A 14,493-nucleotide genomic window follows, 5' to 3' on the forward strand; every position below is an offset into this window, starting at 1 on the left:
AAATGTGCACTGAGATTTATTTGGTATGAATACAGTTGAAACTAGAAGTTCACATACACTTAGCATACACATGCTAAAGTTGACTAAAAAGAGAGATCTTTTGGAAATTATTAATGCCTTAAAAAATAAGAAATGTGAATGAATAATGTACCGTAAATAAATAAATGTTTTTCCTTAAAATACAGAGGCTCATAAGTATACATACCCCTATGTTAAATTCCCATAGAGGCAGGCAGATTTTTATTTGGAAGGGGTCAAGTGAGGGTAGTAAACAGGTCTTGAGGTGGGCGAGGACCAGCCTCTCAAAGCACTTAATGATGATTGGGGTGAGTGCGACTGGACGAAAGTCATTAAGGCTTGTTGCAGTAGAGTGTTATGGCGTATGCCAGTAACAAAACACTACACAGCTGCAACAAGCCTTAATGACTTCCGTCCAGTCGCACTCACCCCCATCATGGTCAGTTATTTAATGGATCCAAGATACTATGCATCCTGAAAGTTCCCTTGGCCTTTGGAATTAAAATAGCCCCACATCATCACATACCCTTCACCATACCTAGAGATTGACATGGTTTTATTTCAGTTAGCCTAATAACAGATTTGATTTTGCATTGAGTGATGATCTTATGGAAATACCCCATGCCAATCGTGAGTAGTGTAGTGTCAGTTGAAGAGGCTGCTACCAGCCAAGACCAGCGGTTCTTTAACCTTTTGTCTGGCGACCCTCCCTAAAAAACTTCATTGAAGTAACCCTGCTTTCCTAACCCACTGATTTGAAAACTCATCGTCTCATCGTAAGGTTTAATAAAAGTGGCGAAAAATTCCTTACTTTATTGTGTAAGATAAGAATAGACACTTTCAACAATAAAAACAAAAACAATGCTTGAACGTTCTATTTGGTTCCAAATCTACTTCCTCTGCATTCAGATAACATATGGAATGTTAAAACGGAAGCCTTGTGGGGCCAACTATGATGCTGATAATGGAACTCTCTTGAAAGGGTCTATTAATGTTTTTCATGTGACGGATGGATGCAAGTTTGTCCAACATCCTCCTTTCACCCAGCCAATAACAGAGCCAGCATTCTTAACCAGCTTATTTAGCTTTTTTCTGTCCCTCTCAGAGCTCCCATTTCGCCAACAGACCACTGTGTAAAAAAATGCAGATGCTACAACAACTAAGCCTCTTATATTTCCCATCCATAAACCATTAACTTTTTGTAGAGTCACATCTCACAGTGGGCCTATGACTTCCTGAGGATGTCGCTCTCTTCCTCTGAGAAATACTTATGGCACGTGTTTTATAATCTCTCTGCAGCTTTTTGGAGTGTTGTGATGGTAGTCCTATGAGAGGCCTTAAATGGTCTTTGGTTGTGCCTAACATGAGCGCAGCTTGATCTGCAGCCTCAGAACTGTCAGATAAATGACAGCCATCCTCCTTTCTTCAGTACCGCCTAATGCTGATTTCACTGTCCTTGGCCTTCTGCAGCCCACCTTCACAGGCCTGCATCTCACTCTCCATCCTGCAGGCCTCCTTAACACAGTCCTCCATGGACTTTATTGTTGGGTGTTAATAGTGGTATCTAAGGCTGCACAATTATCGCAATCGTAATCGCAATTACCTAAAACCGACGCAATTACCTAATTGCAAAAGCTACAAATAATCGTGCACGGTTAATTTTGTCACATTTATTTCGTCCTCCTTGACTTTGCCACTACTTGTTGGTGGGTGTACATAGTGTGTGAAGGGCATAGAAATTCTGATTGATGAGCTTCAGTCGGTCAGGGGTGCTGTGCTTCTTATATAGCGGGCGTGCTCACCAATCAGGGGTGGCACAAATTAAAGATATATTTGGAATAGTGAACTGAATCAATTCATTGACATTCAAAAATCATATATATCATATCATATATCATATCATATCTATACAGTATATGTCAGAAAAACCACAATAAAATCACAATTAAATATTTTCCCCAAATCGCACAGCCCTAGTAACCATAGAAAGTATGGAAATGATTAATGTACACTGGAAATATAGTCTTAAAGTCAGTGATGTTTAATGATGTAGCACTGTAATATTCACTCAAACGACTGTATTATAAATTTGATTCCTCTGACAGAATATTCATATTTTTATACTCAATAATTGTTTCAGTAAGTATTTGACGAGCAAATGTATCCATGTGTATTCTGTTGACAGAGATGTAAAAGCACAATGGTACATGCAGAAAACCAACTTTTTAGTAAATTGATTTTTTATTGAAGCTGTTAGTGGTCAAATCTCAGCTGTGGTTCATCTGAATTACAGGGAATGCTGAATAAAACGTGTTTAAAGCATTAATATATTGTAAACATAAGTGTGTTGAGGGCAGGCCCCCATGAACTGTTTATCTGTCATTTTACTTCATTGCCACACTGACTAACTCTATTAGAATTATTCTCTATGTATGAATAATTTAGCATTGTTTAATAATTAATTACATTCATTAATAATTTCATGACAGATAAGGGCACTATTTGATTTTATGGATGGATGTTTTTATCAGACCCTCACTCATTTTGTCAATACATTTCTGTCAAGTCATATTTACATCATAAACATGTATGACTGTTTCTCTAAACTTACAGTCAGTGAACATGATTCATTAACAAATGCTGAACATGTACAGTACATTCAGTGTATGTTTAAATGTAGGTTAAAAATTGCGAATTGCGTAGCTGTGGTGAAGTCAGAAGGCATGTGGCAGACTGGGCTGGTGCTGTTGGGTATATGTGAAATATCACTTCACCTCTCTCCAGAGACCACTGAAGTGAATGCAAATGATCTGTTGGCCTCAGGCACTGCGAGGTAGCCCCACTTTGAACTTATCCGCTTTCCTGGTTCCCTAATATCTCAAGATTTCTCTCTCTCACACACACACAGTACACAGACATACATACACACAAGCTCGTACACACTTTGAGTGCGGGCACTTTGTTTTGGCAACCCCCACCTCTGTGGCCTCCTTGTCTGGCAGAGCCCTCTGTTCTCGCTGTTATTTGCAACTCAAGGCTTCTTGCCCCCGGGGTGTTCCGGAGGGCATGGGGGTGCTGTGCTGGAGGTGCTTTCTGTGCGCCGTACGCTCCTGCCGGATGCCCCCCCCCCCCCCGTCTTCTCCCCTGCATCTCCGTTCAACGCTCCGCGTGGTCGGGGAGCGTCCTGCCGCATCCTGCTGCCTGCTCCCAGTCTGGACGTACTCCAGGGCCCTCTGCACTGTCAGGAGGGCTCAGCATCACCCTCACCCCCCGCTGACGGAAACACGCACCTGATGTGATGAACTCCGAGAGGTGAAAGCAGAGCAGAGACATGCAGTGAAACCAGCAACATGCAGAGGCAGTTCAGCCAGAGCGTCCTTTTGAGCATCTCCCAAACTTTTCTGGGGGTCGATTTAGTAAAGGACTGTATGTGGAGAGACAAAGGTGTTCTTTTTTTTTTTAAATAGCCCCACAAGTGCGCACGCACGCACACACACACACACACACACACACACACACACACACACACACACACACACACACACACACACACACACACACACAGAGAGAGTGCAGGTCTACTGTTGAAATGCTGTGCTGTTCCCAATGTGAATATCTTGACTGGTTGCATCTCATTTGTCATGGGCACATGCTGAGAACACAGGCAGCTGCTGAATTATGCATGGGGAGCACAATGGCATTCTTTAGAGGGCACTGGCTTACTGCAGGCAGGTGGCATCTTCACTCGTGCTACAAGAACTGGTTCCCATGATTATTGGGTGGCATGGCTTAAGCAGACACTTTAACACAATAGACCTGACACAGCCACCATATGGTGATTGGTAAGCAAAACATGATAACAGGTATCCTTGTATGTCAAACTGTCAGCATTTAACTACTTAACTGTATTCAGAAAATGTTGTAATTGTTATGGGCTTCCAGTCTAAATTAAAATACTAAGGGTTGGAAAAAATGTACTTTGTATTAGATTTGATACCATCGAATTGCACATGGTAGTATCTGCAATCGTAGAACAGGTCAGATTCACCATGCACTGTGTCTCTCAAATCACTTCACAATCATGTTCATTTAATATACAACATAATGAAATGATTTGGTTGGTTTTAATTTACTTACTTTCCTTATTCTTTTATAACCGTCACACCCAAGCACATATAGGACATTAGTAGCCTGCATTTCATCTCCCTTGCTGCGTCTAACATTGTTATTGTTATAGCATACCCACACCAAAGTTTATAGAGCATTTTATTTCACCAATATGCTTCCTTTGCCTGCAATGACATAAGCACAATCAGAAGATTGGAATGGGGAAAAAAACACTTGAAGGATTTGGTTCCAACACGCTATATCTATAAGTCATGTTATTTAATTGTGTATTTCAGGTAATATCAATAAAATTGCAATTGTGTTTTGATTGAGTAAAGATAAATCAAATAACAATACCCAATTACAGTTCTACTGAAATTACTTGGAAAACAAAATGTAAAAATATTATTTATGAAAATTCAATAAAATAGAGGATATAGCGTTGTGGAACGAAACTCTTAAAATATTTCTGGATTTTCTGGATCATACAAGAAATCACAATCATACTTTGCATGGGTATGAGTAATTATGGGCTTTTTTCGTACATTAGGGTCATTCAGAGATGGTTAGAGTTGTCCCCAGTTCTCCCATTTCAGCCTTTAGCGATTAAGTCAGTATCTGTTTGCAAATGCAGAGGGACCAGGCTCAAAGACTACAGCCTCTTATCTCTGTACTCCCCACATATGCTACACACACAGGCAGAAGAGTGAAGAGAACTGGCATGATACTCTAATGGGTGATTTAGCTTTCTATAAAGGCAGACACTAGATCTTTTTTTTTGCCATTATGGATGCTTCTTCAATAGCAACACTAATGCCATTCTGTAGATTAGTAAAATTATTTGCCATTTTTTGTCGTTTAAAATTAGTTGTTATTATAAACAATGTAAGTGATTGCAGCAAAAGTCTGCAAACACACATCAGAATGCAGTCATATTGGGAAAGGCAAAACCTTGCTTTCATGTGTCCAACTCCAAGATAATTGTACATGTAAATACTTGAGGGTTAGAAAGGCTTAAATATATAACACCTGCGTAAGAAATGACAGAGATACAGACGGAGCGATGCCCCAGTTTCACCTCAGAAGGACAGCCTCATGTTTCGCTGTAACTGAATCTCACTGGATGAGCGTGCAACGCAGTAGAGCGGTGCAGATGGTTGAATCCTGAAATGGCTTGGCCTGTGATGATGATCGGAGCAGACTAATAAACTGCTCAAACCCCACTGTCTGTGTGCACATCGCTCACATTCTCATTTTTATGCTGCTGGCATTGTATGAATAATTGAGGGTGCGGTTCTTGGTTCTGCCATCCCCATTCCCATTCTCGCTTCAAGCGGAGTGCCAGAGAATAGCAGTCACCTGGGTGTGGGCTGGGGGAGCGAGGAGCGAAACAGGCAGTCTGCTACTGCGACTGTATATCCCCATTCTGTCAAAGTTACACCTTCCCCTTCATCGACCACGGGAAGTTCACATGCAACTAATGCATACCTCCTTGTAACAGTGACTTCACGAATGAACCCCATCAGTCCTCTGTCAAAGTCTTTTGGTTAGACTTTTGTTGATTATTTTTTGTCAGGTAAAACATTTTGGCCTTTAAACCCAGAGACTTTGTGTCTGGACTATTAGGCTACTGAAGGAAACAGCTAGTCCAACAGGCCGCACAGAAGAAGCAGTTTGCGGCTTGGTAAAGGCTGCTACCTTTCAATCGGCCATGAATAATTAAGTCCCCATCATTCGCCAAATGCTCCATGTTTGCGTTTAACATCATCTCGGTTTACCTGCTGACATGGGCGTTATGATATCAAGCGGGCCATTAATGTGATCAATAATGCATAATGCGCCTGAAATGCCTAATATTGTTTATTTTACGCGCATAAATTGCGCACAACAGAGCAGATATCTTGACAGAAATGTCATTAATGTTATTATATGCCTCTAACTGATTTGCTGGTTGATGCTATCAAAACAGGTTTAAAATACGGACTGGGATATAGGCTGATTCGGAGAGATTAGCAAGCATAAGCAGAAAAGGAACTTTACATTATGCTGAAATGCAACATCAAAGCGCAGGAAAGGAGGCTGAGTCCCGCGGCGTGCGCCAAACAGAAACCCGATGAGACCGTCTGCATAGCCATGGCCAGGAGGCAACCATGGGAGCGCGTCTCAGGCGATGCAACATGAGGCGCCTTGCTGCAACTGAGAGAGGTAAAGGAAAAGGGTGGAAGAGAGACATAACACGGAGGAATACAGCCTACTTTTACCTACAAGCACACATTTTTTGTGTAGCCTTTGTTGTGGACTTTTCTTTGTTTTTCGGAATAAATTAGCCAAATGTCAAGAGGTTATTCTCAACAAAAAATTTAAAGGATATGCTACGTAGCCTATGAAATTGTCAACACATGATTCGTTTAGAAAATTCTCCCCATGTCTTAATTTGCTTAATAAAATGTAAGATATTATTAAGACTATAGACAAATTGCATCACGCCCATTCAACAGGAAAGTGGGTGCAAATTGATATAAAGACAGACTACATTTTGGCTGAGATTTCAAATAAAGAAATTTCATTTGACAATGGAACTTTAGCCTATGATCTCCTAAATGGTCTTGAACTGAACGAATTTCTGACATCGAAACTGCAACTAAAACTTCGTAATAGTTTTAGTTCGTAAAAAACTTCGTAGGCTAATAATATAAAATAACTTCGCAATAATTTTGCCTTTTTTGGAATCAGCTATATCGACAGTGACCGCAATAATAATGTGGCCTACATGCGATCAACCTGCAAGACGCAAATAAAAGGAAATAATCAAAAACGGAAAATAAGTAGCTTTTTATCGATGCTGTAGAATACCCAGTACAAATTCAGTCTTTTTGCAAAGAAAAAAATCGTCAGTAAATCCTCACCTGAAGTTGTTGATTCCCCCACATCCCAAGAGCCTCCGAGTGCCTTTACAGTCTCCAATAGTCCTGCAAGCTCTTCTCCACTTGGTTTTATACCAATATACAATTAATATTGCATCATCATTATTTAATAATCCCAAACCCCACGACATAAAGCCGTGACATAAGGACATTCATTATTTAATGAGGCCTGATTAAGAAACGCTGCAGTTTACTTAAAAAATGGACTTGTTCGTTTTCATAATGAAAGTTACATTAGACCTTTTTGCCCCGTCCTTTTCTTTATTTTTCTATTTTCATTTGACCTCTGAAAATGACACCATATGATAATAACCATGAAACTTCCCTGTTTCTGAGCACATTACTTATGTTAATGCAAGGTTCTCGTCGATTTAGAAAACAGTCCTACGAATTAATAATATAGCTTAAACCAGTGGCAAGTAGGCCTATATTGTATGAAGGTTGTTATGCCCTATCCACCTGGCTTATTTAACATGTTTCCCAATGGAATTCTCAAAACAATTAGCCTAGGCCTAGCCTAATTTAGGCTACTTGATTCTTTTACATTGAAATATCAAATAATATAGCAAGTAGGCTAAAGCAGACGAATTTTGTTAGAAAATAGACAATAATTTATTAATTTTCAAATTCACACACTTTATCAAGTGAAATCTAAACGTGATAAGAACTTCATCTTAGTGGTTCGAAGTGGTTCACATTTAACACCAAAAATAAGCCGAGCAGCGTCTCTGTGAATAATCCATTAATTCGATGGATTTACCACAAGAGAATATATTGGCTCATCCAATGCCATAACTTAGCAGTAGGACAGAAAGATGGATTTAAGTAAAATACAGAAAAACAGCGCGGAGTGAACTGTTATTAACGATGTAGGCATCTAACTTAACAGGTTCAGTGGGGAAGTGTCAACACTTAATAAATATTAATCTGTTCCTGATTATATGGTAGGCTATAAGTAAACACTCATACACACTTCAAATATATGAATGACAATTATAATGAAGTTAAAAATAATATAATTAGCCTGTTCCATATATCTGAGACGAATCTGTTATTGCAAGTCCAGAATCTGATCAATGAACTTTCCTCTCTTGATTTCATGTTTAAACATTTATATCAACATCAAGCAGTGAGTGGTAGTCTAGGTCAGGACAACAAGTGATATAAAGGAGAAGAAAAGTTTAAGTCCAAGAGTTTTCACAAATTGAGTGGATTCCCTGTTTTAAAATATTCCTTGCATGATTTGAGTTAATGTGAGGCAGAATATTTCATCCTTTTCTGTTTTTGACGTTGATTGCAAAACCAAACACGAACCACGTTCTTTTTTAAGTCCAACTTCTCTGCTATGGCAGCTATTTTTTCTGAAGAGGGACGCGGTTGTATTGCAAAATATGCTTCCAACGACCGCTTTTCTGGTGCAGCAATGGACGTGCGTTTTCTTTTTCTTTCGTTGCCACTGAAAAGGTCCGGCTTGCTGTTTTTCTCTCGGTAAGCCGCTTCAGCCTCCTCCAGCCATGCTTGGAGAACCGGTTTCAGCGCTATCATGTTATTGTGAGAGAGGGTTAGGGACTCGAACCTGCAGATCGTGCTCTGACTCAGAGAGCCCACGCCGGGAATCTTAAGGTTAGCCAGGGCGGACCCAACGTCTGCCTGGGTCACCCCAAGTTTTATCCGCCTCTGTTTGAACCGTTCCGCGAACGCCTCCAGCTCCCTGGGATCCGATTCCACGTCGTTTACGCAGGTCATTCCATTGTGCACCGACAGTGAATGCGGATGACCCATGGCCATTGCTTGATGGAGATGGCCCATGGTCTGCAGGTGATGCTGATGAGCTTGTGTAGTCATCACAGACGGGTCCGGAGCCCCCATCCCGCTGACGGACAGACTCGACGAGATATGATCCAGCAGATCGCCCTCCAACGTCTGATTAAGGTGGTGGTGCGATGTCAGATTGGAAGGGTGGGATATGGGCACAGTGGAGGAGGTGGAAGTACAGGGGACACTGCTCATGGTATGGTAGGTCACGTCCGGCTTGAAAGGGTGACTTTTGCCGTGAGAGACAATGTCAGCAGCCGCCAGAGCTTCCGCGCGGGCCAGCAGGCTCTCATCAAAGCCACCGAATATATTGCCCTGGAGCTGCAAGCAAGAATGCGCATGTAGATGTCAGTTGGGAATACTGTCAACTCAGGATTAAAAAACATTTCCAAGCACAGAGAGAACCCTCCTCAAAGCACAGGTCATAAAAATTAATATGAAAGCAGCGCTTTGCTTGAATAGACATGTGGATGAGAGAGGGAGAGAGAGGGGTAGAGGGAGCGCGCGCAGGGGAGGGAAAGAGGAATAGATGGGGGAGGGGGGATGATAAAGAAGAGAAGAGACGAAAGAAGGATGAGACTTTTGGAAAAAAAGAAAGAAAGAAAAAGAAAGAAAGCAATAGCATAGAGCTGTCACAAATTTCAATGTGCGGTCTTACGAACAATCGGTTTGAAACGTACCTGCGGGGCAGGTAAGCAGGCTCGCCGCATGCCTTCGGGGCTTGCGTGCAGGCTTGGATATTTGGGCTCAGATAGCGCCGGGTGCATGCCGAGGTGCTGTTTTCCGTTCATCGCCATCATCTTCTTTACGCACCTTGCAGGTAAGTGGCCCTGACATAGAGGCAGGTGCGGCTGTGTGCCTCGCGGCTTTCACTGTGGGCTCTTTCCATTGGCAGTGTCTCCCGTCCACCCCTTCCCCCGCCCTCGACACCACCACCGTCTTTACTCAACTTACAAGTTGGGATCAGCGGGAAGACTTACACTCGAGTCTGCATAATTATGGTTAAGTGTAGGTCACTTTTAATGGCCCCGCTTTCTCGACATTGTAGCAGATTTCAGATTATCTAAGTATCCATATCCACTAATAAGTAGCCTACAGTCTAAAATTTGAATTTGTTGTAGCTTATACATTTTCGTTGGCAACTAGCCTATGTTGTCACTTCTAAAATTGTCCTCGGAAAAGACAACCTATCATAGCAAGGTTTTCATAAAATGTTAATATAGCCAAGGCTCAGGTACTTTTTTCCTCGAACCAAATTTACAACTTCCATTTTGACTTCTATATTTAATGGGCTTATTTTAAGGCCACAGAAACCGTTCATTACATAAGGCTTGATTTTTTTTTTTATGCTTATGAGTTTCAAGGCCCATATTTTATTTGTGAAAACGGTCAGCCTGTGACACTTCATAGGTTATGTAGTGATCCAGTGTGAGGAGGGCTCTATTTATTTGTGTACTTCACCCAGCATCTAAAAGGAAAGAGGACGTTTTTAGCAGCCACAACTTGTTGGTAATAATTCATTCATCATTATCATCATTATCATTATCAAAATTATTATTATTATTATTGTTATTATTATTATTATTATTAGTAGTAGTAGTAGTAGTAGTAGTAGTACTAGTAGTAGTAGTAGTAGTAGTATTGTGGTTGTTGATACTAATATTAGTAACCCATGGCAAATATACCATGTATATAGTAATTGAACCATTGAACAATTTGTATAATTAATCTCAACAATAATTCAATAGATCAATAGACTTTCATCTGTCTAATCTTCATCAGTACTTCATCAGTGCTTATAGCAGGTTTGCAGCTCAGGATTAAGTTCATTAGTCACAGTCTTTTGCTCTATCTATCTATCTATCTATCTATCTATCTATCTATCTATCTATCTATTAAGAGAGAGAGAGAGAGAGAGAGAGAAAGAGAGAGAGTGTGTGTGTGTGTGTGATAGAGTTTGTGTGTGTGTGTGTGGGAGAGAGAGAGTTAGTGTGTGTGTGTGTGTGTGAGAGAGAGAGTTTGTGTGTGTGTGTGTGTGTGTGAGAGAGAAAATGTGTGTGTGTGTACACACACACGCACAGAGAGAGAGAGAGAGAGAGAGAGAGAGAAAAAGAGAGAGAGAGATGCGGAAAGAGGAGTAGGGGCAGGGGCAGGCTGTGACACAGCACCACCAGATGATCCTGGTCAGCTCTCACATTCCCCAGACACTGAATAATGCAGCAGGTATGTGGCAGCGAGGCCTGCCTTTCAGTGCACATTCTCCTATTCATTATACAGATTAAAGCACCATCCCCTCTTTGACATCAACTACTTCCATAGAGCCAGCATCTGCCAATAGGTGTGTGCTATCTATGTCCAGATCTTGTCATAATCTGTCCTGTGACATGCTGGGAGGCTCGGACTGTAGAAATGCATTTACCTCCCTTCAGTGAAAGTTCAAACAATTCACATTCAATTCTAGAAAAAAACAGTGACTTTGGCATTAACCGCTTTGCATTGAAGCATATTGGAGGCATATTTCATTAATATGACCAATTAAATCAATCAAATATGACTAATTAAATAAAGGTTAAAGTTCCTTTCTGGATGCAGAACCAGTCAGCATAGTCTAACCGCACCACTGTAAATGCGCCACCAATATGGCCTAATGTCATGGCAGTTATTGTTTTCTGAATGAAAATGTAATTTGTGTAAAGCTGTTCGTAAACAGGATAGCATGGATGCCCGCCACTGTCTGACATGACTGTTCAGTTTCTGCATGGAAACAACCAGTGTGGGGTAATATCAAGCTACACAACAGAAAAGCACTGACAAAATGGGAAGTTCTCCAAGCTTTCTATACTGAACACAAAAATATAAACAATACATTTGTTTTCACTTTCGTTTTTGATGAATTGTAGGCTAGTAAAAATATATAAGATTTGTTCTTTGCACACAAAAGGCACACACATTTGTTCAAATACACTTCACCTTTGTCAAGATAATTTTTCTGACAGATGTGACATATCAAAAGATGCTGATTAAAAGCATGATTGCATTGATGTTCTTTGGAATGGTCACAATAAAAGGTGACTCTAAATTGTGCAGTTTTATCACACAACAGAACGCCACTGATTGATGTTTGGGAGAGTGTGCCATTGTAATGTTGACTTCAGGAATGTCCACAAGAGCTGTTGCCTATGAACTGAATGTGAAGGTGAGGTGCTCACTGATACAGATTTTTACCAAATTGCTGATTCGAAAGTTGAATGAATTAAATATTTTGTGTCCATATTTTGAGCGTTCAATGTACATATTTAGATCTTCCAAATGGATTATCCTTAAACTATAGAAGAGCACCTCTTGCCATGTCAATATTATCTCTATTTTATAATGTTTGTCAGCTGCATCAGCTTTATTGGCCAGGTTTGCGTAAACAAACAAGGAATTTGACTCTGGTTAATCTTTGCTCTCAAAGTACAACACTCACTTAATACTCACTTAACATATATGAATAAATAATATAATAAAAAATCTACAAAGCAGAACAGTAAGAATGGATTGAAGAGCAGTAGAATGGCTATGTATAAGTATAATTACAGTATGTCTATTTGCTATAAATAGAACATTATGGGTGGGATAGGGCAGTGCAAATGGTCCCTGTCAAGGTTGCCATGGTCGTGGACACCTCAACAGGCACAGGCAAGATACAATATACAGTTGAAAGAGAGTATAGGAATAGTGCAATATAAGAACAGACTGAGATTTAAGATTTAAATATAAATATAGTGCAAGGCAGTATAGTGCAATGATAATGTATTAACAACAATGTGAGGTAGATGGGCAGAACAGTGTTGAAAGACTTTGTTCAGTATAAGGGTCGGGGCTATTTCTGGGCGTTCAACAGAGTGACTGCTTGGGGGAAGAAGCTGTCTTTATGTTGGCTTGTTTTGGCGAAATGTGCCCTGTATCTCCTACCAGAGGGAAGGAGGTTGAAAAGTTTGTGTCCAGGATGTGAGGGGTCTGCAGAGATTTTTGCTGCCCTTCTGCTGATCCTGGACCGGTACAGGTCCTGGATGGAGGGAAGGTCAGCTCCAATAATCCTCTCTGCAGCCCTAATTGTCCGTTGCAGTCTGGCCCTGTCCTGTTTGGTGGCTGACCCAAACCAGACTGCGATAGAGGTGCAGATGACAGACTGACAGATTGTGTATTTTGAACCAATAAAACTTGGGAAATATTTTTTGACAATAAATAGGCAGACAAAGTTCTAAGGTTGAATAAAATTAGCCAATAATGCCCTTTACAACATTTTCTTATTGGTATTTCTAAATTGACATCCTCACACACAAGGTCAAGAAATAAAAAATGCAACCCATAATTGGAAACAGTTCCCTTGTTGTCAGCCAGTAGCCCATCTAATATGCATGTCCCAGAGTTGAGAGACGCATAAGGAAACACAGGAGGTAGAATGCAGCCAGGGACACCCCCTTAGCCCTTATGAAGACATGGACGCATGTTGTTCTGTGTACACGGCAGGGTTGATCTGGTTGATATTAATGCATCCACTAGCTTGTCATGGAGGAGCAGTAACACATTGAAGATCTCACTTGACATGTTTTATTGATATGGTCTTGGAGGGATGTGACAGGCGAGGAGCATTACAACGCGGCTCTGCTTCTGATGATGACCCTGCCATTGTTGCTTGCTTTTTGCCCTCTCCATTTCTACCCATGAGCACAAAGACAACACACAACTGTGCACACTTACACATACACACACAGCGCACACACACACTCTTGAGTGCTCATCACCCCAGCGACAGGGGATGAGAGAATGATGAGGGGGTGCTGGTGTTGGGTTGACATCGGCTCCCAGGAGGGAGGGCAAATGTGGGGGAAGGGGTTGGAGGGGGTTGGGCTACAGTAGGGGTGTGCACAACGGTGCTTACATTAAATCACATCCACTCCGAGTGGCTTTCACTTCACTTCCCAAAGTAAGGAGTGGCCTTGCATTATTCAGTGGCATTTGAATATGTCAGAGTCGCTGAAGCTAAATGAAGTTACCCGCACTCAGGCAGGAAGTTTACTTGGGTGGTCTAGATGGGCGTCTGCACACAGGCCTCATCAGATCTATCCAGTCAATGGACTAAAACCAGTCAGCTTACCTGTTTGTCAGTGACATAGCCAAGATATTAGTTAGGTAGCTAACTTCCCTGAAACAGTATGATCACCTTGTAGTCAAGCATGACGGGAAGATCCAGCTGTAAGTGAATGGACAGACCCTATAAGTATGCCACTGTCCTTTCCAGTGTCCATTTCATGTTAACTGTTCTTAGTTATTTTCCTCTAGCTTTCTCTTAAATTAACTAGTCTACCTGCGGGGAAAACATGGTTTCCTTTTTAACAAAAGGCTGTCTAGCGTTATATAGTGTCTAACACAAAGAAAATGAAATGTGAAGTTACCAGATTATAAAGCAATTATATAATGATACTTTCCAATCTTGAACAGCCTGACCAATGCCAGAGTTCCTGCAGTGCCTGTTCAGGTCCTGTTTCTGACGTCAAATGGAAGATAATTATAAAGACATGGCAGCCTTAAAGCAAATATGTGTTTTGACTCAATATGAAATTAAAAGACAGACAACAGTCGA

The 14,493-nt window shown here is 41.0% G+C and overlaps 1 protein-coding gene across 1 annotated transcript; it reads right to left on the minus strand.

Moving 5' to 3' along the window:
• Nucleotides 1–8,297: 8,297 nt before the first annotated feature.
• Nucleotides 8,298–9,664, minus strand: pou4f3 (POU class 4 homeobox 3). The gene is made up of 2 exons (XM_042093225.1): nt 9,545–9,664; nt 8,298–9,185 (listed from the first exon to the last, which is right to left on the minus strand). Exons 1-2 carry the CDS (start codon nt 9,662–9,664, stop codon nt 8,298–8,300), a joined length of 1,008 nt encoding a protein of 335 aa, XP_041949159.1.
• Between the last annotated feature and the right edge of the window lie 4,829 nt (nt 9,665–14,493).

The sequence above is a fragment of the Alosa sapidissima genome, chromosome 5 (assembly GCF_018492685.1).
Source record: "Alosa sapidissima isolate fAloSap1 chromosome 5, fAloSap1.pri, whole genome shotgun sequence".
NCBI lineage: Eukaryota > Metazoa > Chordata > Actinopteri > Clupeiformes > Clupeidae > Alosa > Alosa sapidissima.

Excerpts from the sequence above, each read along its gene's own strand:
- pou4f3 (XM_042093225.1), bottom strand. The coding sequence starts at position 9,664 with ATGATGGCGATGAACGGAAAACAGCACCTCGGCATGCACCCGGCGCTA. Across the intron at positions 9,186-9,544 it reads CCTGCTTACCTGCCCCGCAG|CTCCAGGGCAATATATTCGG; the intron begins GTACGTTTCAAA and ends TCTTGCTTGCAG.